The 27,325-nt window shown below is 45.5% G+C and overlaps 1 protein-coding gene across 2 annotated transcripts in view; it reads left to right on the top strand.

Annotated features, from left to right (window-relative positions):
- Window positions 1–27,325, top strand: part of FBLN1 (fibulin 1) — a 338,157-nt gene that overhangs the window by 192,693 nt on the left and 118,139 nt on the right. For both annotated transcript variants that reach the window (XM_033951176.1, XM_033951177.1), the window contains exon 11: window positions 23,323–23,448. In XM_033951176.1, the coding sequence (XP_033807067.1) occupies window positions 23,323–23,448 (126 nt within the window). The remainder of the gene's footprint in view (window positions 1–23,322; window positions 23,449–27,325) is intronic.

Genomic DNA, 27,325 nt, shown 5'->3' with positions numbered 1-27,325 from the left:
GGCTATGTCAGGTTAGTGGGGGCCCTCATCCCACTCCGGTCTCCACAGCATTGCAGTTCCTCTGGGTTTTGGGGACCATGGTGGCATGATCAGAGCCCAACTGCGTCCGCTGCAGGAGGCTGCTCCCTGCACTAGTTTCACAGCCAGACCCATTGCATGTGTTCCTGCCTTGGGTGACTAGCACGGAACAGGGTCTTGCCTTGTAGTTGCGTCCTCTCTCACGGATCCAGGTACTTCTCAGATTGGGTGCTTTTGTCTCGGATTGGGTGCTTTTGTCTGCGACTGAGTTTTCCAGACAGATTGGATGCTTTTGTCTGTGACTGTGAGTCTTCTAGGCTTGGGTGCAGTGTGCTTGTCTGTCCCTGCTCCTGATCAGTGGGCCCTATCCGACTGCCAGTGGTCATTCAATCGCCTGGATTAGAGAATGACACGGGGACCGTTTACCACGGTAAACCGCGGGTCACCGCAGTAAATCCACAGGCATGGAGACATTTGCAACTGGTTTACCACAGGAATGAGGACAAGACCTTTCACCGCCCCACGGGAATGGGGACAAGACCATTTACCGCCCCATGGGAGTGGTGAAAAGTCTTACTCCTGTGGTAAAAAAAATTGCTCCCATGTCAGACTCGGCATCTTCTCCCCAGCTCCTCTTGTGCCTATTTTACCTTCAGGAGCCAGCTATGCCACGATGAAGACAGAAGAAATCTAAAACCAAAGCTTAAGACCAATGTGATTTGAAGAATAAAATTACCAGACAACAAAAAGAAAAAAGATAAATTTATTTTATATTTTGTGATTAAAATATTTCAGATTTGAAATATGTATCCTGCTAAAGCTGGTATTAGACATAACTGGGGACCACAAAGTCCAGGCTGTGCTTCCTTAGCTTCCAGCTGGCTTAGGGTAGAGAGTTACACGGGGACAGAAATCCTACCCATCCCCGCCCGTCCCCATCAGGATCTTCTCCGTCCCCATCAGGATCCTCTCCATTCCCACCTGTCCCCGCCAGGATCCTCTTTGTCCCCACCCGTCCCCGCCAATATCCTCTCCATCCCTACCTGTCCCCATCAGGATCCTCTCTGTTCCCACCCATCCCCGCAAGGAATTACCTCCATCCCCGCCCATCCCCATAAAAAGCTGCAATTACTTCTGACAGGATCATCAATTCCACAGTTTCTTTTGTGTTTGCGCTGCTATTTTCCTTGTGGAATCTCTTTGGTGGAACCCTTTTTTTGTTTCTGTTCAGGTATCACTATCAATTCCTCTCTCTCCCTCAATGACCACCTCAACTCCTTGGCAAAATCATGCTTTTTCAGCCTTCACATGCTGAGGAAAGCTAGATCCTACTTCAGCCAACAACACTTTGCCATCCTTGTCCAATCCATCATCCTCTCCAAACTAGATTACTGCAACACCATCTACTTAAATCTATCAAAAAAAAAGTATTCTAAGACTCCAGCTAATCCAGAATACTGCAGCCAAACTGATCTTCTCAAAACGCAAGTCTGACCATGCCTCCCCACTCCTTGCCAAACTTCATTGGCTCCCAATAATCTCCAGAATCCATTTCAAATGTTCCTGCCTGGCTTTCAAGATCATTCAAGGAATCCTGCCTCCTCTTATCCCACTGTCTTTCAACTCCTCCAGTCCCGACTCCTCCAGAACTGCCCAAAGGCTTAAACTAGCCTTCCCCTCTACATGCGGCATCCACTATTCAGGCAAACTGGGAAAATCCCTTCTCTTCAAAATCACAGGTCTTTGGAACGACCTCACCACCCCGCTGCGGAACCTGAGCTCCCTTCAGTTATTCCGCAAACAACTGAAAACCTGGCTTTTCAGCAAATTGTAGCTCTATCCTTCCCCCCTTTCTCTCCCCCCTTCTACACATAAGTTCATGTAATCCTTTTTCTTCTTCTCTACCCACTATTTTAAGTTCTTGTAAACCGTGTCGAGCTCCATTCTCATGGAGATGATGCGGTATATAAACTTAAGGTTTAGATTAGATTAGATTAGATTAGGTAATTAACTTATAAACCTCCTCTTTTACTAAGGCTGACGTGTCCATTATATTATATGGACGAACTCTGCTTCCAAAGCCTTCCATCCCCGTGGGAGTCCTGTTGGCTAGAGGGGGATCCCTGTGGGAGTCCCGTGGGCCAGAGGGGGGTCCCCATGGGAGACCCATGGGTTAGGGGGAGATTCCTACGGGACCCGCGAGATTCCTGCGATCCCCATTCCCGTGCAGACCTCTAGCTTAGGGCTCTCTCTCTGACCAGGGGGTAGGTGCCCTAGTTGCACTCCCCTAACATTATTCTTGCCATATGTGACTAAAGTATTCTGTTAGCTTGATTTTTCTATGTAGCATTCTGTAGTAATTTGGTTTGTTCAGTTTTCACAATAGTGAAGGGGATATTTGTGAAAGGGAGGGGAGATGGGTTTTGTTGAACCTTGCTCTGTTTTATTTGTGTTTATAAAATGCCAATTGTCAGAAGAGAAGCTTCCGCCAACACATACGCGACTGCAAGGTGGTACAGGCAGGCTTCGCCGGCATCTGTTTCTTTTCTAAAGCACCGCGAAGGTAAGGGGGAGGGAGGGAGTTAGATTTGGCCAGAAGGAGGGAAGGGGCCAAGTGCGCAATCAGTGACCGCGTGCCTTCTCTCTCTCAAGTTTCTTTACACCGCGAAGGTAAAGAAAAACCTTCTAGACGAGCTCGACCCTGGATTCCTATGCATCACTGAATCATGGATCGCCAAAGACGATCTATTCACACAAAACGAACTCCTCCCCCACGGTTACCAAGGCCTCTTCTCCCCCAGACCCAATCGAAAAGGAGGTGGTCTAGCACTCCTCTACAAATCTTTCTTTGACGTCCAGCTCCTTGAGACGGGCACTCACGCTTCCCTAGAATATTTGCTTGCCTCAGTCAATGACGAACTCCGCACCCACTCATTGGGCATCCTGTTACTATACCGCCCACCCACCCCTTGGACCAAATCCTCCAATCTCGTCTTTGAGACCATAACAAATGCCTTCCTTAAATTTCAAAGACTTCTGATCGTTGGTGATATTAACCTCCACCTTGACGACACCAACAGCAAGGACACGACTGAATTCAACAACTTCCTTACCTCTCTAGGCTTCCCCTCACCCACCCCATCTCCAACCCACGAAAAAGGGCACACTCTAGACCTCACCACTTTCCTTGATCTTACCGACTACAAAACTTCAACCGACGACACTCGCTGGGAACAAGTCCCTTGGTCCGATCACTTCTTAGGGACTACCTGCCTCCCCATCTTCATGTCCCATCTTGACTCCCCACCCCACCCCTCTCATTCCATAACCTTTCGCAAAAAAACCTCGAGCAATCTATTCTGGTCCAAATTCCTCAACCAACTCTCCTCCAACCCTAGACCTACAGACCCCGAATCCCATTGGCGCAACTGGACTGCCCTCTCCGAGTCCACCTACCACTCCCTTGCTCCAATATCCACTAAAACCATCTCCTACCCCCGAAAGGCCCCCTGGTACTCACCTCTTCACAGAGAACTGAAACAGAAATGTCGCGCTCTAGAGCGCAAATGGAAAAAATCCAAATCCCCCTCTGATAGACACACCTGGAGGGTCAATATTAAACTTTACAATTCTACACTAAAAAAAGCCAGGAAGAACTTCTTCGGAGACAAGATCTCTAGATCCAACAACCAGATCAGTGCGCTGTTCAACATCTGGCGCTCCCTAACTACAAAAAAGGACCCATCTGTGCTCCCACCGTCTCTATCAGCCGATGCCCTCGCAAATTTCTTTAATGAAAAGGTTACCACCCTAAGATCCTCCTTCCCACCCACAGTCTCCTACAATTCCCTGACCTCTACTGACCTCAACCCTACCTTACCTATATCCACCCCCATTCCCGCCGACAGATCTTGGACCGTCTTCGAGCCTGTTTCCGAATCGCAAGTCTCCAAACTCTGCCTCAAACTAAAAACCTGCAAGTGCACTCTGGATCCTTTCCCCTCCTATCTATTCGAGAATATCCCTATACAGGCCATCGCTTCCCTCACCGAACTCATAAACTCTGCCCTAACATCGGGCCTTTTCTCCCCCAACATGGGACACATTTCATTGACTCCTCTACTGAAAAAGGCCGAACTTGACCCCTCCATGCCATCAAACTACCGCCCTATAGCAAATATCCCTCTCCTAACCAAGTTATTAGAATCCATCATATCCACCCAACTCTCATTCTACCTAGAAAGATTCTCTATTCTCCTACCTCACCAATTCGGCTTCAGACCCAACTTTAGCACCGAATCCCTCTTGGCCTCACTAATCTCTAAGGTGCAACATCTCCATTCTCGCAACAAATTTGCTGTTCTCCTACAATTTGACCTCTCCGCAGCCTTTGATGTCGTCCACCACGACATCCTAATCTTCCAACTCTCCGAAATAGGCATAAGCTCCACAGTCCTAGATTGGTTCTCGAAATTCTTACGCTTCCGCTCCTACACCGTTAACACAAACGGTACCTCTTCCCCCCCCTGGAAGCCAAAATGTGGAGTCCCGCAAGGCTCACCCCTCTCCCCTATCCTTTTCAACATCTACATGTCCTCTTTGAAACTCCTCCATCTATCCCCCCTAGAAACTCTCTACTCCTACGCTGATGACATCCTCATCCTCCTCGAGACCGACTCAAACCTCTCAAACCTTGCTGATAACATATCCACATGTATAACGAATCTCCAATCCTGGGCCCAATCTGTACAAATGAAACTGAACGAGTCCAAAACAAAACTACTTTGGCTCGGCCCAATTTTAGATCATTTACCCACCTCCATCCCACTACCATCCGGCCCCACTCTTCAGCTTGAGTTTTCAAGCAAAGTCCTAGGCATCGTCATAGACTCCTCTCTCTCCTTCAATGATCACCTCAACTCCTTGGTAAAAAAATGCTTCTTTAGCCTTCATATGCTGAGGAGAGTGAGATCCTGCTTTCATCATTCTCACTTCGCCGTTCTCGTTCAATCTACCATCCTCTCTAGACTGGATTACTGTAATTCCATCTACATAAGCCTAACTAAGAAAAACCTCCATAGACTTCAGCTAGTTCAGAACGCCGCGGCCAAGCTTATTTTCGCAAAAGGCAAGTTCGATCACGTCTCCCCACTCCTCTCCAAGCTTCACTGGCTCCCAGTATACTCCAGAGTCCTCTAGAAATGTGCCTGCTTAGTCTTCAAGATCCTACATGGCGTCCTCCCTCCCGTTATCCCACTCTTTTGGAACTCCTCAAACCCACACCCCACTAGACCCTCACAAAAACTGAAACTGTCTTTCCCCTCTATAAAAGGTATATCCCGCACAGGAAAACTTGGAACATCCCTCCTCTTTAGAACCACAGAACTCTGGAACAACCTCACACCCCCGCTCAGAAATTCAAGCTCCTTCCAATCCTTCCGCAAACACTTGAAAACTTGGCTCTTTTCAAAAATCTAATTACCTCCCGTTCTCTAGCAACCGGTCCCTCTCTATCTTCTTAGTCCCTCTCCTTTATCCCTTCATTGTAGTTCCTTTCCTCTTAACTTCTGTAAACCGTGCCGAGCTCTGCGCTTGCGGAGATGGCGCGGTATACAAACCTAAGATTTAGTTTAGTTTAGTTTAGGAGATTCTCGGGCCGCTGAAGGGCGGTGAGGTGGCAAGAGGGAAGGGTGGATGCTGCGGGAACGGGGCGATGAAGGGGACGGCGGGGACGGGGCGGTGAAGGGGATGGGGCAGTGAAGGGGACGGTGCTCCAGTGACGGGGACAGATTTTTTCCCCGTGTCATTCTCTATCCTGGATCTTCGGGCAATCTGGCTGGCTTTTCTTCTCTTCAAGGTCTCCGTCTTTGAACAGTCAGATCTTCTCGGACTATGCCACGGTGGTGGCTTCCATCACTCGACCTGGGGACATGAAAAGTCCATCTCTGAGCTTGGAGGCTTATTTGCCCTGTGGGTGGATAGTGGTACAGCTTGTGGCACTGTCAGCGGTGCACGTGGAAGGTTTAGACCTCATTCTATTAGACTGTTTTCATCATCAGACGCTGTACCCGGTAAGTGGTGTCCTCTCCAGGTGTGTTCAATTGCATAATGGAGCAGCGGGGTTGTCCCCTGATCGACCCCTTGGCAGCTGTGTGCAATAATAGTGCCAATCGATTCCTCAGTCGTCGTCATAGGGCAGGCAACGGTGAGCTGGACGCTCTGATTCAGCCTGGCTGCGGGAGGATCTTCTCTATGTCTTCCCTCCATGGACCATGATGGGCATCTGGCGATAGATAGTAGCCCACGTGGGTCTGATGTTTCTGGTAGTGCTCACTTGGCCGAGGTGGTCATGATCTGCTGACTAGGTTCACAGCTGTTTTGGGAGCTTCAGCTCCTTTGTAATTCTCACCTTATCCTTCAGAATCTGCTTGCAATGAAGGATCCGGACCATTTGGTCTTGCGCCATGGCTTTCAGTAAGCGGCCTTGAATGGCCAGGGCTATTCCTCGGCAGTGTGTGCTCTCTTGCTGCACTGCATATGGAAGTCTGCAGTGGCGGCCTCTGTGAGGGCTTGGGGATGTTCTTAGGCCTAGTGTGCCCTGAGACAGATGGACCCTTCTCTTCTGTCGTTTCTCAGGTCTGGAGTTTCTGTAGGATAGCCTGAAGTCAGGCCTGGCTGTAGCTTCGCTTCAGGTTCAGTTTGCTGGTCTTTCATGTATGGGCCTTTCTTCCCTGGAAAAGATTTGGTTCTACATTAACACCTTTCAATTATTTAAACATCTGTATCATATCTCCCCTGTCCCTCATTTCCTCCAGAGTATACATATTTGGGTCTTCCAATCTCTTCTCATACTTCTTTTGGTTCAAACCCCTTACCATTTTCATTGCCTTCCTCTGGACCGCTTCAAGTCTTTTTATATCCTTCACCAGATAACGGCCTCCAAAACTGAACACAATACTCCAAGTGTGGCCTCGCCAATGATCTATATAGGGGAATGAACACCTCCCTTCTCCAGCTGGTTATTCTTCTTTCTTTACAGCCTAGCATCCTTCTGGCTACAGCCACCGCCTTATCACACCGTTTAGATGCCTTTAGATCCTCAGACACAATCACCCCAAGATCCCTCTCTCCATCAATGCTTATCAGCTTCTCACCTCCCAGCACATATGGTTCCCTCGGATTTCTACCCCTCAAATGCATCATTCTGTACTTCATTGCATTGAATTTTAGTTGCCAGACATTAGACCATTCTTCTAACTTTTGCAGATCATTTTTCATATTTTCCACTCCTGTTACAAATCTTGGTATCATCTGCAAAAAGGCTAACCTTACCTTCTAACCCTTCAGAAATGTTGCTCACAAACATATTGAGATCTGGGCTGTCTGATCACTTTTTTGTTCTCGCTGCTGCACCTCACCATGGTAGGCTAGTTTCCAAGTCCTTGATTGCTCAAAGGATTCGATTGGCCATGTCCGTGGCTTACATCACCTGTGGCATACAGCCACTGATTTCGCTTACAGTAGTGTTGACGAGAATTGTGGCCACGTTGTGGGTGATATCTCGTGCAATTCATCCTGACAAAATTTGCAGGGCAGTTACTTGGTCCTCTCTTCATACTTTACCCGGTTTTACCAAATGAATGTGGCGATGCGTTCTGATGCCGTTTTTCTGGGTCTCAGTTTTGTGGGCAGGCTCTTCTGTCCCTCCCTAGCTACCATGACTTTGGTACATTACCTAGCGTATGGAATCCAGAAGGTATGTAATGGAATAGAAGATTAGGTTTATACCTTCAATAATCTTCTTCTGTTAGTCCCTGGAGGATGTCATACGACCCGCCCTCTGATTATCTTTGGGACAGTGCTGTGAACAAGTCTGCCCTGTGAACTTCTAAAAGCTAAGTTACTCAGCATTTCATATTCTGCTCTTTTCACTGTTTTTCAGCATTATATCTGCTTAATTTCTCTTCTCCTCCTCCCTGTTTCTTCCATTAAAAAAAAAGCACAAAAAAAATAAACCCTTCTCTTTCCTCTGTTGAATCTTATTTCCTCTTTTTCATAGGAATAAGGGTAAGACTTATATTAACTCTAATTAAATCCTGATGCCTATGGCACAGGGTGACTAAAGTAGGGAAAATCCTGATATAAATTCTGTGTTTTAGGGTAGCCTCTGATTTGGTATAGAGCCTGCATTTTTGTTTAAAATCCTGTGTTTTAGGGTGGTATAGCTAAGGTGACCATACGTCCCGTTTTGAACAGGACAGTCCCGTTTTCGGATCCCCTGTCCCGTTGTCCCCACACACAGCTTCGGGATGCCAAAATGTCCCATTTTCAGGGACAGCGTCCCGAAGCTGTGCGCGAGGACAATGGGACAGGCGATCATTTCCTGTCCCTCCCTGCCGCACCAAAAAAAAAAAAAAGCATCCCTTCCGGCCCGATCTAAACTCCCCCCCCCCCCCCGTCCACCGCCGCTGCTCCTCTGCTTACCTTCCTGCAGCTAATCGCGCCCAGAAGCCTTCTTCCCGACGTCAATTTTGACGTCCGGGAGGACGTTCTGGGCCAGCCAATTGCTGTCTGGCTGGCCCAGAATGTCCTCTCCAACGTCAGAATTGACGTCGGGAAGGCTTCTGGGCGTGATTAGCATCAGGGAGGTAAGCAGAGGAGCAGCGGCAGTGGACCGGGGGGGGGGGGAGTTTAAATTAGGCCGGAAGGGAGGCTTTTGTTTTCCACGGTTGGGGGGGGAGGAGGTAAGCAGGCAGGCTGGCTGGCTGTGAGGGAGGGAGAGAGGTAGGCAGGCTTTGGGGGAAATAGGCAGGCAAGCTGGCTCTGCTGGAGGTAGACAGGCAGACTGGCTTTGGGGGAGATAGGCCGGCAGGCTTTTTGGGAGGAGGTGGGACAAAGGCTGGAAGGCAGTGAGGGAACATAGGAAGGAGGGATGAAGGAAGGAGAGAAAAAGGCAGAGAAGGGGGGGTTGTAAGTAGAAGAAAGACTAGAGAGATAAAGGCCTGGACCAAAGGGGAAAGGCAGGAGGCAGAAGCAGGACTTTGGGAGGTGCAGACAGAGGGGAAAAGCCCCTGAGGAAGAGCAGAGAGAGGCAAGATCATATCAGAGGAGGGAGAGAGAGGGAGACCTGGAACAAAGGTACAAAGGAGAACTGACACTGGATCTGGGGACACTAAGGACATAGGAAGGAGGCACTAGGGGCACTAAGGACATAGGAAGAGGCACTAAGGACATAGGAAGGAGGCACTGGGGGCACTAAGGACATAGGAAGGAGGCGCTAGGGCACTAAGGACATAGGAAAGCACTGGGGGCACTAAGGACATAGGAAGGAAGGCAGGAGGGAATAGAAAAGGACAATTGTTGGGCCTGAGTGCAGAAAGAAATGAAAGATAGGATGCACAGTCAGAAAGAAACGCAATCAGAGACTTATGATATCACCAGACAAGCAAAGGTAAGAAAAATGATTTTATTTTCAATTTAGTGATCAAAATGTGTCAGTTTTGAGAATTTATATTTGCTTTCTATATTTTGAACTATATTTGTCTATTTTTCTATAGTTACTGAGGACATCGTTGAAAACCCCCCAAATATAAATAATTAACATTTTCTCTGCGTATAGGGTGTTTTGTGGGGTTTTTTAAAAAATTTTATGGTTACCATTATGAAATAATAAGATATTGTGTGTACATGAAAAATGAATGGAAGAAATTGGGGTGGGGCTAGGGCGGGATTGGGGCGGGGCTAGGGCAGGATTGGGGTGAGGCTAGGGCAGGATTGGGGGCGGAACTGAATATTAATAGATGTCCCGTTTTGATGAAAAAAATAAATGGTCACGATAGGTATAGAGCCTGTATTTCTGACTTACTAGTTTTCAGCCATTGTTTCTGCTGATTAGGTGGAGAAGGGAGGGGCTCTGATTTACTACTAAGGTTAACTGCATTATCTTTAGGACAGTGCTGTGAACAAGTCTGCCCTGTGAACTTCTAAAAGCTAAGTTACTCAGCATTTCATATTCTGCTCTTATCACTGTTTTTCAGCATTATATCTGCTTAATTTCTCTTCTCCTCGTCCCTGTTTTACTTAAAAAAGCACAAAAAATAAACCCTTCTCTTTCCTCTGTTAAATCGTATTTCCTCTTCTTTTTCATAGAAATAAGGGTAAGACTTAATAGTCCCACCAACCCCAGGGACCACTTTTCATATATAGAGACCCAAATAATCAGGACTACTCAAATCAAGTCACTTCACAACCAATCAAGATGACCTTTATTCTATGCAATCACTGTGGTGCTTTAATTCCAAGACACACTATTTGGAGGCTTAAGGCTTGCCCCATCTGTCTTCAACTTGCTAGTATTAAGGAGGAGCTCTGCAAACTTAAACAGGAATTGAATACAATTAAAGCAGCTTCCATCATTCAACAAAATCATACCAACTTACCACCTCTACTTCAAAGAATAAAACAGCCCAGGAATAAATGGGTCACAGTAGGCTCAGGAAGACTGTGACATGTAACACAGAAACATCCACCTTCACTAATATTACCTCTACAGAATTCCTTCGCTTTACTAGTGCACTGTGATACTCAAGAAAACAGAAGGGAGGTGGGACTGGAACCAATGAAGATAACTCAAGAGAACAAGCACACCCAAAGCACAAATAAAAAAGCCAAAAACAGAAAACTATTACTGTTGGGGATTCCATCATCAGAGGCATTAACCTTGGAACACAAGGCGAGGAGACCAAAATAGTAAAATGTCTTCCAGGATCCTCAGCTACCAGGAGTTCCAGGCAAATACAGACTATAATTAAGGAAGAAACTAAGGATTTTAACACTGATGTTGTTATCCATCTGGGAACAAATGACCTGGCCAACAACTCCACACTTGTAGCACAGAAAGCTTTTTGAGAGCTTGGTGAGGGCTTGAAACCTTTTGTAAAGACTTTAGCTTTTTCTGAAATACTGCCTGCATATGGAAAGGGAGAGCATAGAGTGAAAAACACTGAGGACTTTAATAGATGGCTCAAACCCTGGTGTCATCAAGAAGACTTCAGGTATATAGGAGGATGGGGAAATACATGGAAGGACAAGAAGCTATATTGCACTGATGGGCTACATATTACTACAGCAGGAAAAAATAAACCTTGCAGAGAAATTTAGACAATATGTTTCTAGGCATTTAAACTAGAAGGTGGGGATGGTGTATGTATGAAGGACAATTATAGAGACCACCTCCAGCAAAAGAAAAGATGTGATAGTAGAAAAGATTGCAACATAAACAATATCAGCAACTCATTTCTTAGTATTGCAAAGGAAAGTGAAACGAAACAAAAATCCATACGAAAAAGGAGATTACCGCTGAAAAATAGCTGGAAAGCGATGACCACAAATGCTCGCAGTCTAAGCAACAAAGTTCATGATCTGCAAGCCCTGATGTTAGAGGCAGATCTAGATATTGTTGCTATCACAGAGACATGGTTCAGTGAATCCCATGGATGGGATGCAAACATAGCGGGATATAATCTTTTTAGGAAGGACAGAGATGGTCAAAAAGGTGGAGGAGTAGCTCTCTATGTAAAGATCAATATCCAAGCGACCGAAATGCAAGGGACCTGGGGAGAGGAAGAAGCAATATGGATCGCTCTGAAAAGAGAAGAAGGAACTTCTATCTACGTGGGTGTAGTCTACAGACCTCTGACTCAATTGCAGCAAATTGATAAGGATCTGATTGTGGATATCCAAAAGTTTGGAAGAAAAGAGGAGGTTCTGCTGTTGGGAGATTTCAACCTGCCCGATGCGGACTGGAATGTTCTGTCTGCGGAATCGGAAAGAAGTAGGGAGATTGTGGATGCCTTTCAAGAGGCTCTGCTCAGTCAAATGGTGACGGAACCCACAAGGGAAAAAGCGATATTAGATCTGGTCCTCACAAATGGAGAGAGTATCTCTAATGTTCAAGTGGGTGCTCACCTGGGAAGTAGCGATCATCAAACGGTTTGGTTTGATATAACGGCTAAAGTGGAGAGCAGCCGCACGATACTTAAAGTCCTAGATTTCAAACGTATGGACTTTTTTTTTTTTTAATATATTTTATTGCTTTTTAGATGAAATACAAACACACAGAAATGCAAAGGTGTACAACAATGTAAAATGAATACCAATATCCATCCCAACTTCACCATATACCAGATCTGTCCCCCCCCCCCTTTCTATCCTCCCACCCCAAATCCCCAATCCCTACGGAAACAAAACACAAGTTCAATCCAGTGCAGTCCCTTCAGAGAAAGTCAAACATTCAATAAATGACTACGTGCTCTAGGCGTTAAAGTGTCCCAAAATGGTGTCCAGCAAGTACAAAATGACCGTCCCTGAGCAGTGTCCAAGGATGGAAAACAAAGCCTCTCCATAGAAGCTTGGTGAATCATTAACGTACGCCAGCGAGAGAGTGTCGGAGAGTCCGCAGTAATCCAGCAAAGCAAAATCGCCTTTTTCCCCCAACAATACCGCTCTTGACATAAAGCTTCGAAATCCCTTCGGTGCAGACAGGGGAACACAATCCAATGTAAATAGCATTATCGGAACTAGTGTAAAGTTGTAATTCCACATGGATTGAATGTGCACATTGAGCTGGTGCCAAAAGGCAGTAATCCTGGTACAAGACCAGAACTGGTGGCCCAAAGTAGAGAGTGATTGAAGACATTTGAGACATTGGTCAGACGTGCACATGTTAGCGCGAAATTGGTAAGAAGTAGACCTATAGAGCCTGTGCAGAAATTTGTAACTGAGTTCAAACAAAAGCACATTATGAGTCACCCGGGCCGCTCGAGAGGTCCCCCTGCGGATCATGGATGCAGTCACCTCACAAGGAAAGTCCTGAGTCCATCGGATTGCAAGGGAGTCGTATGCAGGTTCACCCAATTGTTCCTGAAGGTGGCGATGGTGAAAACGCAGTGGATTTGTACCTGAGCCGATAAACTCAATGCCTCAGAGAGGGATTCCATGCAACGATCTGTGAGGGAAGCACACGGCAAGGAGTTCACATAGGAAGAAAGTTGAAGATAAGAGAACCAGTCCGTGGGCCCCCATTCATGGTCACGTTGAAGTTCTGCAAACGTTTTCAGGGAACCTGAGGAATGGACCAGCTGAAACACATATTGATTATTGCGTGAATTCCACACCCCACACTGGGTCCAGTCCCACTTTAAATGCTCCATTGCCCCGTAAAGGTAAGTAGGGAGTCACCTGCGATGAGATCCGAAGCTGATGACACAATAATTTCCATAGACGTCTCAAAGGCATTAGGAAGAGATCCCGTGCAGAAGAGGTCCGCTTTGGCATACTAGGAGCATGAAGCAAATAACTAAAATGATAGGGTGCACAAAGTAAAAGTTCCTGAGTGGAAGTTGAAAAATGTCCAGTGCCTCTGAACCAGTCGTTCAAATGTCTCATCTGACACGCCCAAGACAGCAACCTAAGATTGCGAAGACCAAATCCACCACGATCTCGAGGGCGTGCCAAATGAGACAAGGATAAACGAGCTCTCCTCCCATTCCACAAAAACCTTTGTAAACATTTCCCAAGCAATTTATCATGCCGAGCAGACAGTAATACAGGAATCATTTGGAACACATAGAGCCATTGAGGCACCAGCACCATATTATACAATGCTATTTTTCCCAGTAATGAAAGTGGATAAGACCCTCCAATTCTCCAATTTTTGAACCGTTGTTAGAACCAGGGGGTCTATGTTGAGGGAGTACAGTTGAGAGGGATCGTGAGAAATAATAATACCCAGGTAGGTAAGGTGACCTGTCGCCCATGCTAAAGGAAATGTACCCGGCCATTGCGTCCGCACCTCCGGGGTCAAGGGCAGTACCATTGATTTTGATTTGTTCAGCATCATACCTGAGTACATACTAAATTCATCTAACAGTTCTAAGGCCCTAGGGAGAGAAGAAGTAGGAGATCTTAAAGTTAATAAAAGATCATCTGCATAAGCCAATACTCGTAACTGGGAATCCCCCTCTGGCATGCCCTGTAAGATATCGTCCCGTATGATTGTACGCAGTAAGGGGTCTAAATACAATAGGAAAAGCAAAGGGGAAAGCGGGCTGCCTTGACGCGTACCACGCGCTATCTTGAATATAGGAGATCGGGTCCCATTTACCAAAATACTAGCTGTGGGATCATTATAGAGCAGATGAAGCATGTCAAGGAACCACCCAGCAAAACCCATGTAAGTAAGCACATTAAACAAGTATGTCCAATTAACCTGGTCAAATGCCTTGGCTGCATCTAAACCCACCAATATCCCTGTAGTTCCAGAATCCTTAGTGCGCTGTAAGGCAGTAAGTAATCTGCGTACATTGAGTACCGAATGACGATTTTGTACAAAACCCACTTGTTCTGGCACTATCAATTTCGGCAGCAAGTAGATAGTCTATTAGCCAATATTTTATCTAATATTTTGATATCTACATTAATTAGGGAGATGGGTCGATATGATTCTAGGTCCGTCTCCAGTTTGCCCGGTTTAGGTATTAAAGTAATGAATGCCTGGTTTGCCCCTAAGGGAAAGGATCCACCCTCCAGAGCCGCATTATAGTATGCCTCCAGAGGACTGCAAAGGGAAGAAGAAAGAAGTTTATAAAACTCTGGAGAAAATCCATCTGGGCCAGGTGATGTGCCCCCTTTAAGCTGTTTAACTGCTACCTGCATCTCCTTACCCTGAATGGGATGATTCAAAAATAATCTATCTGGGGATGACAATCTGGGGACCCCTGCATCCATCAGATAATCCTCCACCTCGGGTCCTCCCCGGCCGTCCCTAGATGCGTAAAAGTCACTATAGTACTGTAGAAAACTATCCGCAATCTCAGGGGTTGTAGTTAATTCCCTACCCGAGCCAAGTAAAATACGAGAAATATGTCGGTTTGGACGGTGTAATTTGGTCAGATTGGCCAGCAAACGCCCTGCTCTATTTCCGAATCTGTAAAATTTATATTTACAATAATGAAAGTAATGTTGGGTGCGTTCATGTATTAATGAGTTCAAGGCAGTCTGCGCTGCCGTCATGGCTTCCTGAGACTGCGGAGTGGGGTGTGCAATATGAGCACGTTTTTGACGTTGGTAATCACGCTCCAACTTCAAAATTCCCCTGGAAATACGGTGGCTGTGTGCACTGACATAGGAAATAATGTCCCCCTGTAGAACTGATTTAGCTGCCTCCCAAAAGAGCAAGGGTCTGTCCTGATGCTGTGAGTTAAAGGTCACATAATCTTCCCATTTCTGTGTGAGATATTTCTTAAAATTCAAATTGGTGAATAAGTAAGATGGAAACCTCCAGGCTCCCCCAGACACAAAGTCTGTTCTACTCAAAATGTCAATCCAAATAGGACAGTGATCGGACACCGAAAGGGGTTCCACCACTGAAGCCTGTATTTTAGGTAAATATGCAGACGATGTCAAGATGTGATCAATACGGGAAAACGTGTGATGTGCCCTTGATTGATGCGTATAGTCACGCTCTGTGGGGTGCAGTACACGCCAAGGATCAATTAAGTCTAGAGTATCACACAGATAGGGTATACCCTTGGTGGGACCACAGGACCGACAGGGCCCCGGGCCCGTTCTATCCATAGAGGGGTCTAGCACTTGGTTAAAGTCTCCCAGCAGTATCAAGGGATTTGCAGGGTCACGCACACCCACCCCCGCTAAATTGGTGAAAAAAGAGTGGTCATATTGATTGGGAGCGTATATCATTAGTATGTTAAATATAGAACCTGACATAGTTACCCTACAGAGTAAAGTCCTCCCCAATGTGTCCCGATATAATTGTTCCACTTTCCCCGGGAACCCCTTTCTGACCAATAACACCACTCCAGCTTTTTTGGTTGTGGAAGAAGTATAGAAAACCTGTCCCACCCAACTTCTCAAGAGCTTAGCGTGTTCAAGATCCGAAAGTCTGGTCTCCTGAAGGCAGGCCAGATCTGCTTTATGATGTTGAAGACGCTGAAGGATTTTACTGCGCTTTACCGGGGAAGTAATTCCACAAACATTCCAAGATAGTATGCGAAAAGTAGGAGGAGTCATCATGAATACACCTGAAAATGGTACATTGCCCAATATCTCATGAAAGGTCCCCCCGGCTCCCAGCCATACCGGAGAAAACCCAACAGCAAACAAACCAATTTTGTAAGTGAGTGAAGTTGATATAAGAAGCACTCAGAAACTGCACTGGAAAGAAACACACAATAGTATACTATTCTCCCCAAGTCCCCCAATCCAAGTCCCCCCCTTAATCCCTGTCCTACCCACCCCCCACCTTCCCTCCCTCCCCCTCCCTCTCTTCAATCCCCTACCCATCTGGTTCCTGCACTAACCCAAAACCCACCAGGCTTTAGGATAGCAGATCACATCGCAGAGGCTATCAGAGCCCTGCCTTCTTGAAATGTACCTAACAAGATGCACAAACAACAATCAACATTCAATCAAGTATAGTAAACTCCCAGCACCAGCTTTGCCATAAAAGAAGTACATTAATCAGACAGCTCCAGGATTAAAATCAGGGCGGTTAATAAACTCTCCCGCTAAGTCAGCAGAATCAAATACATGCCACTTTCCATTTTGATGAATTTTCAGAACTGCAGGATATAGAAACATAAACCGCTTCTTTTGTTCCACAAGTTTGGAGTAGAGAGGATGAAAGACTTTACGCTTTTCAGTAAGCGCTGCAGAGTAATCCTGTCCTATGCGCACCGGCGAGGATTCATATGTCAGGGATTCTCTTTTGGCTCGATAGGCACGCAGCAGCTCCACCTTATGTCTGTAATTATGAAGTTTGCCAATGACTACTCTGGGTCTTTGGTCGGTTCCAGCTCGGGGGCCCACACAATGTGCCCGCTCGAAGCGAGCCGGGCCTAAGGAGGAAGGCATTGGGAGCTCACTGGCCAGCCATGATTCCACCACCGAAAGGAGCACCGAGTCTGAAATTGTCTCAGGTAGGCCTATAAAGCACAGGTTCCCACGACGAGACCTATTTTCTAAATCCTCAAGCTTATCTTGGCAGGAATGGAGCTGAGTTGTCAAGGTAGTCACAGTAGCATCAATCGCTAGTGCCCCGTCCTCCGCCGCCGAAACCCGCGTCTCCAGGTCTGTAACGCGCTTGGCGTCCTCCAGTAAATTTTCCAACTTGGTCAGTTGGGAGGAGATCGTTTCCATGCACAGCCCCAGTGCCTGTAAAATCACCCGTTGCAGCTCCGAAAGCGTTTCTGGGGAAAAATTGCCGCCGAAGCGTCCGCATGAGGCGCAGCCGCCATCTTGTCTTTGCTGGGCCGCGCCTTTTCCCGATCCTTTTTCACCGATTTAGTTGTCATGGAGGCGGGTGAGTGAGCCAAAAACCTGTCCATGTAATGTACACCCGTTTCGCTGGTAATGGGGCAGAAATGACCCGCGTCTGTGCTCAATTTGCTGTTTGTTGAAGTGCAGGGCTCCGGAGCCGAACGAGCATGCAGCCGTTCAGCTCACAGCATCACGTGATATCCCAAACGTATGGACTTTAATAAAATGGGAGAGTACCTGAAGAAAGAGCTGTTAGGATGGGAAGACATAAGAGAAGTGGAAAGACAGTGGTCTAAGCTGAAAGGAGCGATAAAAATGGCTACGGACCTTTATGTGAAGAAAATCAATAAAAGCAAGAGAAAAAGGAAGCCAATATGGTTCTCCAAACTAGTGGCGGAGAAAATAAAGGCGAAAGAGTTGGCGTTTGTGAAATATAAAAAACCCAAGAAGAGGAGTGCAGAAAGGACTACAGGGTGAAACTGAAAGAAGCCAAGAGAGAGATAAGTCTGGCGGAAGAACAAATGGCTAAAAATGTAAAAAAGGGAGACAAAAATTTTTTCCGATATATTAGTGAAAGAAGGAAGATGAAAAATGGAATTGCTAAACTAAAAGGAGCTGAGAACCGATATGTGGAGAGTGATGAGGTAAAAGCAAATGTGCTAAACAAATACTTCTGTTCTGTGTTCACAGAAGAAAATCCTGGAGGACTGAGATTGTCTGGCAAACTTACACGAGAAAATGGAGTAGATTCTGCGCCGTTCATGGAGGAGAGTGTTTATGAGCAACTTGAAAAACTGAAGGTGGATAAAGCGATGGGACCAGATGAGATCCATCCCAGGATACTAAGGGAGCTCAGAGAGGTTCTGGCGAGTCCTATTAAAGACTTGTTCAACAAATCTCTTGAGACGGGAGTGATTCCTGGGGATTGGAGGAGAGTGGATATGGTCCCTATTCACAGGGTCATAGGGATGAAGCAGGAAACTACAGGCCTCACTTCAATTGTTGGAAAAATAATGGAAGTGTTGCTGAAAGAAAGGATAGTGTACTTCCTTGAATCTAATGGGTTACAGGATCCAAGGCAACATGGCTTTAGAAAAGGTAAATCGTGCCTAACAAACCTGATTGAATTTTTTGATTGGGTGACCAGAGAACTGGTTCGAGGACATATGCTAGATGTAATTTACTTAGATTTCAGCAAAGCCTTTGATACAGTTCCTCATAGGAGGCTGTTGAACAAACTTGAAGGGCTTAAGTTAGGACCAAAAGTGGTGAACTGGGTTAGAAACTGGCTGTTGGACAGACGCTAGATGGTGGTGGTTAATGGAAGTCGCTTGGAGGAAGGAAAGGTGAATAGTGGAGTCCCTCAGGGTTCAGTGCTGGGGCCAATCCTGTTCAATATGTTTGAGTGACATTGCTGAAGGATTAGAAGGAAAAGTGTGCATTTTTGCAGATGATACCAAGATTTGTAACAGAGTAGACACCGAAGAGGGAGTGGAAAATATGAAAAAGGATCTGCAAAAGTTAAAGGAATGGTCTAATGCCTGGCAACTAAAATTCAATGCAAAGAAATGCAGAGTAATGCATTTGGGGATTAATAATCGGAAGGAACCGTATATGCTGGGAGAAGCTGATATGCATGGATGGGGAGAGGGACCTTGGGGTGATAGTGTCCGAAAATCTAAAGGCGAAAAAACTGTGTGACAAGGCAGTGGCTGCTGCCAGAAGGATGCTGGGCTGTATAAAGAGAGGCATAGCCAGTAGAAGGAAGAAGGTGTTGATGCCCCTGTACAGATCATTGGTAAGGTTCCACTTGGAGTATTGTGTTCAGTTTTGGAGACCGTATCTGGCGAAGGACGTAAGAAGACTTGAAGCGATCCAGAGGAGGGCGACAAAAATGAAAGGAGGCTTGCGCCAGAAGACGTATGAGGAGAGACGGGAAGCCCTGAATATGTATAACCTAGAGCAGGGGTAGGGAACGCCGGTCCTCGAGAGCCGTATTCCAGTCGGGTTTTCAGGATTTCCCCAATGAATATGCATTGAAAGCAGTGCATGCAAATAGATCTCATGCATATTCACTGGGGAAATCCTGAAAACCCGACTGGAATTCGGCTCTCGAGGACCGGAGTTCACTACCCCTGCCCTAGAGGAAAGGAGAGACAGGGGAGATATGATTCAGACGTTCAAATACTTGAAGGGTATTAACGTAGAACAAAATCTTTTCCAGAGAAAGGAAAATGGTAAAACCAGAGGACATAATTTGAGGTTGAGGGGTGGTAGATTTAAGAACAATGTTAGGAAATTCTACTTTACGGAGAGGGTGGTTGATGCCTGTTCCTCATTGTTGCCTTTGTGCATGTTTATTACTTGTTAATATTTTGCAGAGCAAACTAGTTCATGAGTTAATTATGTTGATGAGGATTCTTCCCTATACCCCCTTATCCTGGATTTGCAGGTATGTGCTTGACTTTGGGACTGAACTGATTCTAATATACTAGGGGAAATGCAGCATGTGTTCAGAAATGATGTAGATTTCTGTAACATCCAGACTGCGAGTTGGGATTGAATACCTAGTGTATGGAATAAGAACATAAGCAATGCCTCCGCTGGGTCAGACCTGAGGTCCATTGTGCCCAGCAGTCCACTCACGCGGCGGCCCAACAGGTCCAGGAACTGTGCAGTAATCCTCTATACCCCTCTATCCCCTTTTCCAGCAGGAAATTGTCCAATCCTTTCTTAAACCCCTGTACTGTACTCTGCCCTATTACTCCCTCTGGAAGCGCATTCCAGGTGTCCACCACACGTTGGGCAAAGAAGAACTTCCTAGCATTCGTTTTGAATCTGTCCCCTTTCAACTTTTCCGAATGCCCTCTTGTTCTTTTATTCTTTGAAAGTTTGAAAAATCTTTCCCTCTCTACTCTCTCTATGCCCTTCATGATCTTGTCTCTATCATATCCCCTCTGTCTCCTCTTCTCCAGGGAAAAGAGACCCAGTTTTTCCAATCTCTCAGCATATGAAAGGTTTTCCATCCCTTTTATCAGACGTGTCGCTCTCCTCTGAACCCTCTTGAGTAACGCCATATCCTTATTAAGGTATGGCAACCAATATTGGACGCAGGACTCCAGATGCGGACGCACCATCGCCGATACAACGGCAGGATAACTACTTTCGTTCTGGTTGTAATACCCTTCTTGATTATGCCTAGCATTCTATTTGCTCTCTTAGCGGCCGCTGCGCTCTGTGCCGTCGGCTTCATTGTCATGTCCACCATTACCCTTTCTTGGGTACTCTCATTCAATAACATCCCTCCCATCGTATAGTACCTCGGGTTTCTGCTTCTCACATGTAATACTTTACATTTCTCAACGTTGAACTTCATCTGCCATCCCGTCGCCCCTTCCCCTAGTTTGTTCAAGTCCCTTTGCAATTCTCGAGCTCCACTAAATAGTTTGGTGTCATCCGCAAATTTTATTATCTCACACTTCATCCCTGTTTCTAGATCATTTATGAATATATTAAATAGCAGCGGCCCGAGCACCGAGCCCTGCGGAACACCACTCGTGACCCTCCTCCAGTCCGAGTAGTGGCCCTTCACCCCTACCCTCTTGTTTCCTACCCGCCAACCAGTTTCTGATCCATCTATGTACGTCTCTTCAGTATGGTTCTTCAGTTTCCGGAATAGACATTCATGAGGCACCTTGTCAAAGGCTTTCTGGAAATCTAGGTATATGATGTCTATGGGGTCTCCTCTGTCCATCCGTTTGTTAATTCCTTCAAAAAAGTGCAATAAGTTAGTTAGGCATGATCTCCCCTTGCAGAAACCATGTTGGCTGGTTATCAGAAGTTCGCTTCTTTTAAAATGTTCATCGATGTTTTCTTTTATGAGTGCTTCCGCCATTTTCCCCGGAACTGAGGGACTAACAGAAAGAAGATTATCGAAGGTATGAATCTAATCTTCCAACATTTCAGATGTTTATTGCGGCTCTAGGGAGACACCTAGGGCTGCTTAAACTCACCCAAAGCCAATTCCGGGTGAAACCTCACTCATGCCCAGCCTTGGGGGAGCTTAGGTGTTCCTACGCATCTCCCTAGACCTGCAAAAATGCCTACAGTGTAGGCCACCTGCCTTTGGTAGATTTTTTCTAAAAACATGCGTTCTGATTGGCTGGTTAGATAGTGGTAGAACACCTACCACTGCCTAAAATTGGGACAACATTTATAGAATTTTCCCCTATGTTCGTAAGTTTAGGTGCATATCATACCTAAGCTAAATTAGTAGGATAAAGCCCTATCAGCTCTCTAATACTATACTTAGTTATATGCTTTTAGTTAAATCATTGATACTTCCTTTTACCTATAGTTACCAGATGCTAGGATTAACTTTAGGGGTCAGCGCCAAGAAAAAGATCTAGGTGTCATCATAGACAATACGCTGAAACCTTCTGCCCAATGTTTGGTGGCTGCCAAAAAAGCAAACAAGATGCTAGGAATTATTAGAAAAGGAATGGTAAATAAGACTAATATAATGCCTCTGTATTGCTCCATGATGTGACCTCACCTTGAGTATTGCATTCAGTTCAGGTCGCTGTATCTCAAAAAGGATATAGCAGAATTAGAAAGGCTCAAAGAAGAGCAACCAATATGATAAAGGGGATGAAACGCCTTCGTATGAGGAAGACTAAAGAGGTTAGGGCTTTTCAGCTTGGAAAAGAGACTACTAAGGGGGAGATATGATTGAAGTCTATAGAATCCTGAGTGGTGTAGAATGGATACAAGTGAATCAATTTTTTATTATATCAAAAATTACAAAGAATAGGGGATACTCAATCAAGTTACAGGGAAACACTTTAAAAACCAATAGGAGAAAATATTTTACTCAGAGAATAGTTAAGCTGTGGAACACATTGTCAGAGGATGTGGCAACAGTGGTTAATGTAGATGGGTTTAAAAACGGTTTGGACAAGTTCCTGGAGGAAAACTCCAGTCTGCTGTTGAGACAGATATGGGGGAAGCCTTGCTACTATTTGGGCTTTTGCCAGGTACTTATGACCTGCATTGGCCACTGTGGAAATAGGATATTGAGCTAAAAATGGACCCCCTCTTTGGTCTGATTTACCCCCTCTTTTACAAAGGCACGCTAAGTGTCTTAGTGTGCGCTAAACACTAATGCACCCATTATAGTCTATGGCCGCTAAATTGGTTAACGCATAGTGCGCCTTTGTAAAAGGACCCCTTAGTATGACTATTCTTATGTTATTATATTAATTGTATTCTTGATAGCCATAGCTTCTTCTATTCACCCTTCATTTTATCTATATTATTCACATTGCTTTCATTTTCTTCCAATCTTAAGTCAATTGTATATTTGATTGGAGCTTATTTCTTTGTATTCATCAAATTTGTTATTAAATGCATTTTTAACCCTTGTAAAAGCAAGCAATTCATTTCAGATTAAAACAAAGTAGCTCAACATGCAAATCACAATACAATCATGAACAAAATGAAACCCAAAATAAATTGTAAACACATAAGAGTTGCCATACTGGAACTGACTAAAGGTCCATCAAGCTTCGTATCCTATTTCCAACAGTGGCCAATCCAAGTCACAAGTACCTGGCAAGATCCCAAGATAATAAAACAAATTTTTATATTGCTTATCTTAGAAATAAGCAGTGGATTTTCCCAAGTCCATCTTAATAATGGCTTATGGACTTTTCTTTTAGGAAATTGTCCAAACCCCTTTTAAACCCCTCCAAGCTAACTTCTTTCACCACATTCTCTGGCAATGAATCCAGACAGAGCCCAATTACATGTTGAGTGAAGAAATATTTTCTCCACTTTGTTTAAAATCTATTTCTTAGTAGCTTCATAGCATGCCCCATAGTCCTAGTATTTTTTGGAAAGAGTGAGTGTTTTTGTTGGGAAGGAAAGAAATATAACTTGGTATTGAAAATCTTTTTTTTTTTCCAGATATCAATGAATGCAGACGATTTTCAGGACGTATTTGTGCTCACAAATGTGAAAATACACCAGGTTCTTACTACTGTAGCTGTAGTGTGGGCTTTAAACTTGCATCAGATGGAAGATCGTGTGAAGGTAAGACATGGCAAAAATTTAAAAGACTGAACTATCTTCAACAAGAAAAGAAAGGTTTGGGTAAGTATCATTATTTAAAATGGTAACTTATGAAAGATAACAGCATGTATTCTGTTCATGTGGTGTACTCTAGTATTCCATGCCATGCCTGCATCAATATCAGAGGAAGAGTGGGTGCCAAGCCAAGAGGAGACAAGACCATACATATCCTCTTCCCGGTTCAGTTTGGGGAGACCTTCTTGTGGGTGAGAGGAAGGGCTTAGGAAGTGGGATCAAATGCCACAGTCCTGTTTATACGTTCTGAAGGGAAGGAACTGTTGGCCCAATGACTTTTTAAAAAACATTTGACCGGAGGAAGGGCAGGTATTATGACAGGTTATGTAGAATGATTGAGACTAGGTGCACCCTTTCAGACTGCAGCCTAAATCTTGGCTGCCTAGATTTAGGAAACAATTTTAGTGAAAAAGCGTGTGGCTGAAATTTTCTTATATCTAGACAACCAAAATTTGGCTGCCTAGATCAGGTGTTCAGTGAATGCTTTGGCTTGTACATATTCCATTATAGAGGCAATTCTATAACATGTTGCCAAAATTTAGATGTCAAATTTCTGTGCGCTGGGAGTCTAAGAACACTTATGCTGTTAAGTATTGTTACAGAATAAGCATAAACTGGCCTAAATGCAATCAAGATGAATTTCATTCAGTGCAATCATTGTGGTACTTTAGCTCCCAGGCACACCATATGGAGGCTCAAGGCTTGCCCCATCTGTCTTCAACTTGCTAGTAACAAAGAAGAGCTCTGTAAACGTAAGTAGGAATTGGAGGCAATTAAAGCAGCTACAATCACCACACACAAATATACCAATTTACCACCACTCCCCCCAAAGAATAAAACATCCCAGGAATAAATGGATCACAGTAGGCTCAGGTAGACTGCGGCATGTGACACAGAAACATCCACCTTCACAATTGGTGCCCCTAAACATAGAAACATGACAGCAGATAAAGGCCAAATGGCCCATCTAGTCTGCCCATCCGCAGTAAAGAAGTTCTTTTTCACCCAGGGAGTGGTAAAAAACTGGAACGCTCTTCTGGAGGCTGTTATAGGGGGAAACATCCTTCATGGATTCAAGACAAAGTTGGACAAGTTCCTGCTAAACTGGAACGTGCGCAGGTGAGGCTGGACTTATTTAGAGCACTGGTCTTTGACCTAAGGGCCACCGTGTGAGCGGACTGCTGGGCACGATGGACCACTGGTCTGACCCAGCAACGGCAATTCTTATGTTCAATCTCAAAACATGTCCCCAAAAATGAAAAGAGAACCCCACCACCACCACCAATTTCTTTTCCATTCAGTTCCATCCAGGCTACCTCAGCTGGTGCACAGCTGAACAATCACAGCCTGTGCACAAGTCTCGGCACTGCTCATTACACAGTTCTCTATGCAATGCATTAAAAAAAAAAACAAAAAAAAACCCACATCAGGAAAAACAAAAGCATTCCTTTTAAGCATATCCTTCAGGCAGCCAGCTTTCCTGTGATAGCTTTCCAGTAAGCTCACTGTCTTTAAACACAGGTAAATTCAACAGAGACAAAAAAAACATCACTGGCAGGAAATTGCCAAACTCACATCCATCAATTCAGGAATCTCTGGTCCAGGAACACAGACCTCTCTAAGTTCCATGCTCTCTCCTGGACTTTCCAGCTCTTCTTCTCTCAGCAGATTAGGGTTATCCCATTCCATAGGCTCCTGTTTTGTTCCTTGTTCTTGCCCAGCATGGAGAATCCTTTCTGCCAGTTCCTCCTTGGCTGCCTCCCTTGCAGTGTTTGAAAGCTGCTTAAGTTTAGTGAGACCACACCCTGACCTACAGTGGCTGGGACACAGGTTTGTGCTCTCTGGCTCCCTCTCAGTTCACTGGGAATATTACAGAAAGAGAACTGATCAGCATTCCTATCTGTGTGTGTTGCCCTAACAGGTTTTTGATCTGCAATCTGGTCAGTGTCATACTCTTTCTGATAGTCAGCTTTAGGTCCTGCAGTCTCTGTGACTCTTTGTTTGGGTTCCTTCCTACCCTTAGGAATGGCTCTAGTTCAGGATTTACCAAGGATGCTGGACAAGAATACGACCTGTGCACCTGACTGCTTTACCTTCTCTCCCAAAGCCACAAAGTCACTTTTCACACGTTTGCAAGGGTACCTGGCAGTATTGTTAATGAAATGCTTTCTACAAGCCATGTGGCACTGATCATTGAGAACTAGCTGCTGCTCAGAGGGAGCAGTAGAGAAAAACAAAGAAGCTAACAGCTCAGCAAGCTAGAGTCAGCAACCACTAGAAAGCATCGGCCCGGGCTCCCCTTTGAGAGAAAGGGAGCCAACGGTGCCCAGCCGTTCGGCGCGCGGCGAATCGACAAGCACAAAAGATAAGGAAGAGACAGACACAAAAAGAAACCAACCTGCACATACAATCAAGGTGAGGTAGAGCAGAGACAGCACACACGAGAGAGACAACAAGGCAAGCAACACAAGGAAGCAGCAGGCAAGGGACACAAGCACACAAAGGCACAGGCACTGTAACACAAACAGACTCACTCAAACAGGAAGCAAGAAATGGAAGCTCAAGGAAGTCAGAAGATGAGCTTTCCTGTCTTCTGTATCGACTGCAATATGTATGACTACCTCCCTTCGGGGATCCAGGCATACATTTGCGATCGATGCATGGAGAGGGATAGCTTGAAATGTCAGGTAAGACTATTGGAGGGAACAGTGATGGAACTCGAAGACAGAATCCGAGCACAGGAGAAGATTCTAGTGGAGTACAGCCCAAACGACGAGGTCAAGGATCTAGAAATGTTCATAGAGGAAGCCCATCAGCACCACGTAGAGATCCCAGGGCTGGAAAACTGTACTCAGGAAACCCATGTGAGTAGAGAAGACACCCATGCAAACACAGAAGAAAGCGAAGACGAGGTAGGAGACAACCGCACACCAGGAGGAATAGTGAGAGCACAGGAAGATGTCCCCTCGCTCAAAGAACAGGGAACAATTTCAAGAGTATCATTGGAGGAAGAAGACTGGCACTACTCCAAGGACGTAGACCTACGCACCCCAAGGAACTCCCGAATAAAGAAGATGGGGATCATCGTAGGAGACTCCATTATACGACACGTGGACAGCCACACCGCAGGAGGAAGAGAGGACAGAGTCGTCACCTGTCTGTCTGGAGCAAGAGTAAAGGATGTGACCAACAGGATCTCCAGGATCATAGATGGCGCAGGGGGAGTGGACACCGCTGTGCTTATCCACGTGGGAACAAATGATGTGAGCGGGCGGAAGTATGACAGGGAAGAGATGAAGGGTCAGTTCCGCTCACTCGGAAGAAAACTGAAGATCAGGGAGGTGAAGGTGGCCTTCTCTGAAATCCTCCCTGTACCAAGAGCAGATGGAAAGAGACAAGGGGAATTGCAAGCAATCAACGCCTGGATGAGACGATGGTGCGAAGACGAAGGCTTCGACTTCGTGCGAAACTGGACGGCGTTCTGGGGAAAAAGCAAGTACTACAGAAGGGATGGACTACACCTCAACAAGGAAGGAGCAAGAGTTTTGGCAGGCAACATGAAGAAAGCAATAGAGAAGGCTTTAAACTGAAGGACAGGGGAAAGCCGACAGTCGACCACCGGTCGATGGTATGGACAACAGGATGCCCCGACGTAGGAACAAAGGACTACTACTCATACATAAGAGAGGTCGACCTCACAGCCAACAAAGGAGAACAAGCAGGAAGGGACAACTCAGACACAGGAGGGGAAGACCACACAGCAAACATGGAAGATAACACAGGAGCAGTAAAGGATACCGTAAATAAAACTGTAAGGACAGCC

This window comes from Geotrypetes seraphini, chromosome 7 (genome assembly GCF_902459505.1).
Source record: "Geotrypetes seraphini chromosome 7, aGeoSer1.1, whole genome shotgun sequence".
Taxonomy (NCBI): domain Eukaryota; kingdom Metazoa; phylum Chordata; class Amphibia; order Gymnophiona; family Dermophiidae; genus Geotrypetes; species Geotrypetes seraphini.
This window is presented reverse-complemented; position numbering and strand designations above follow the sequence as displayed.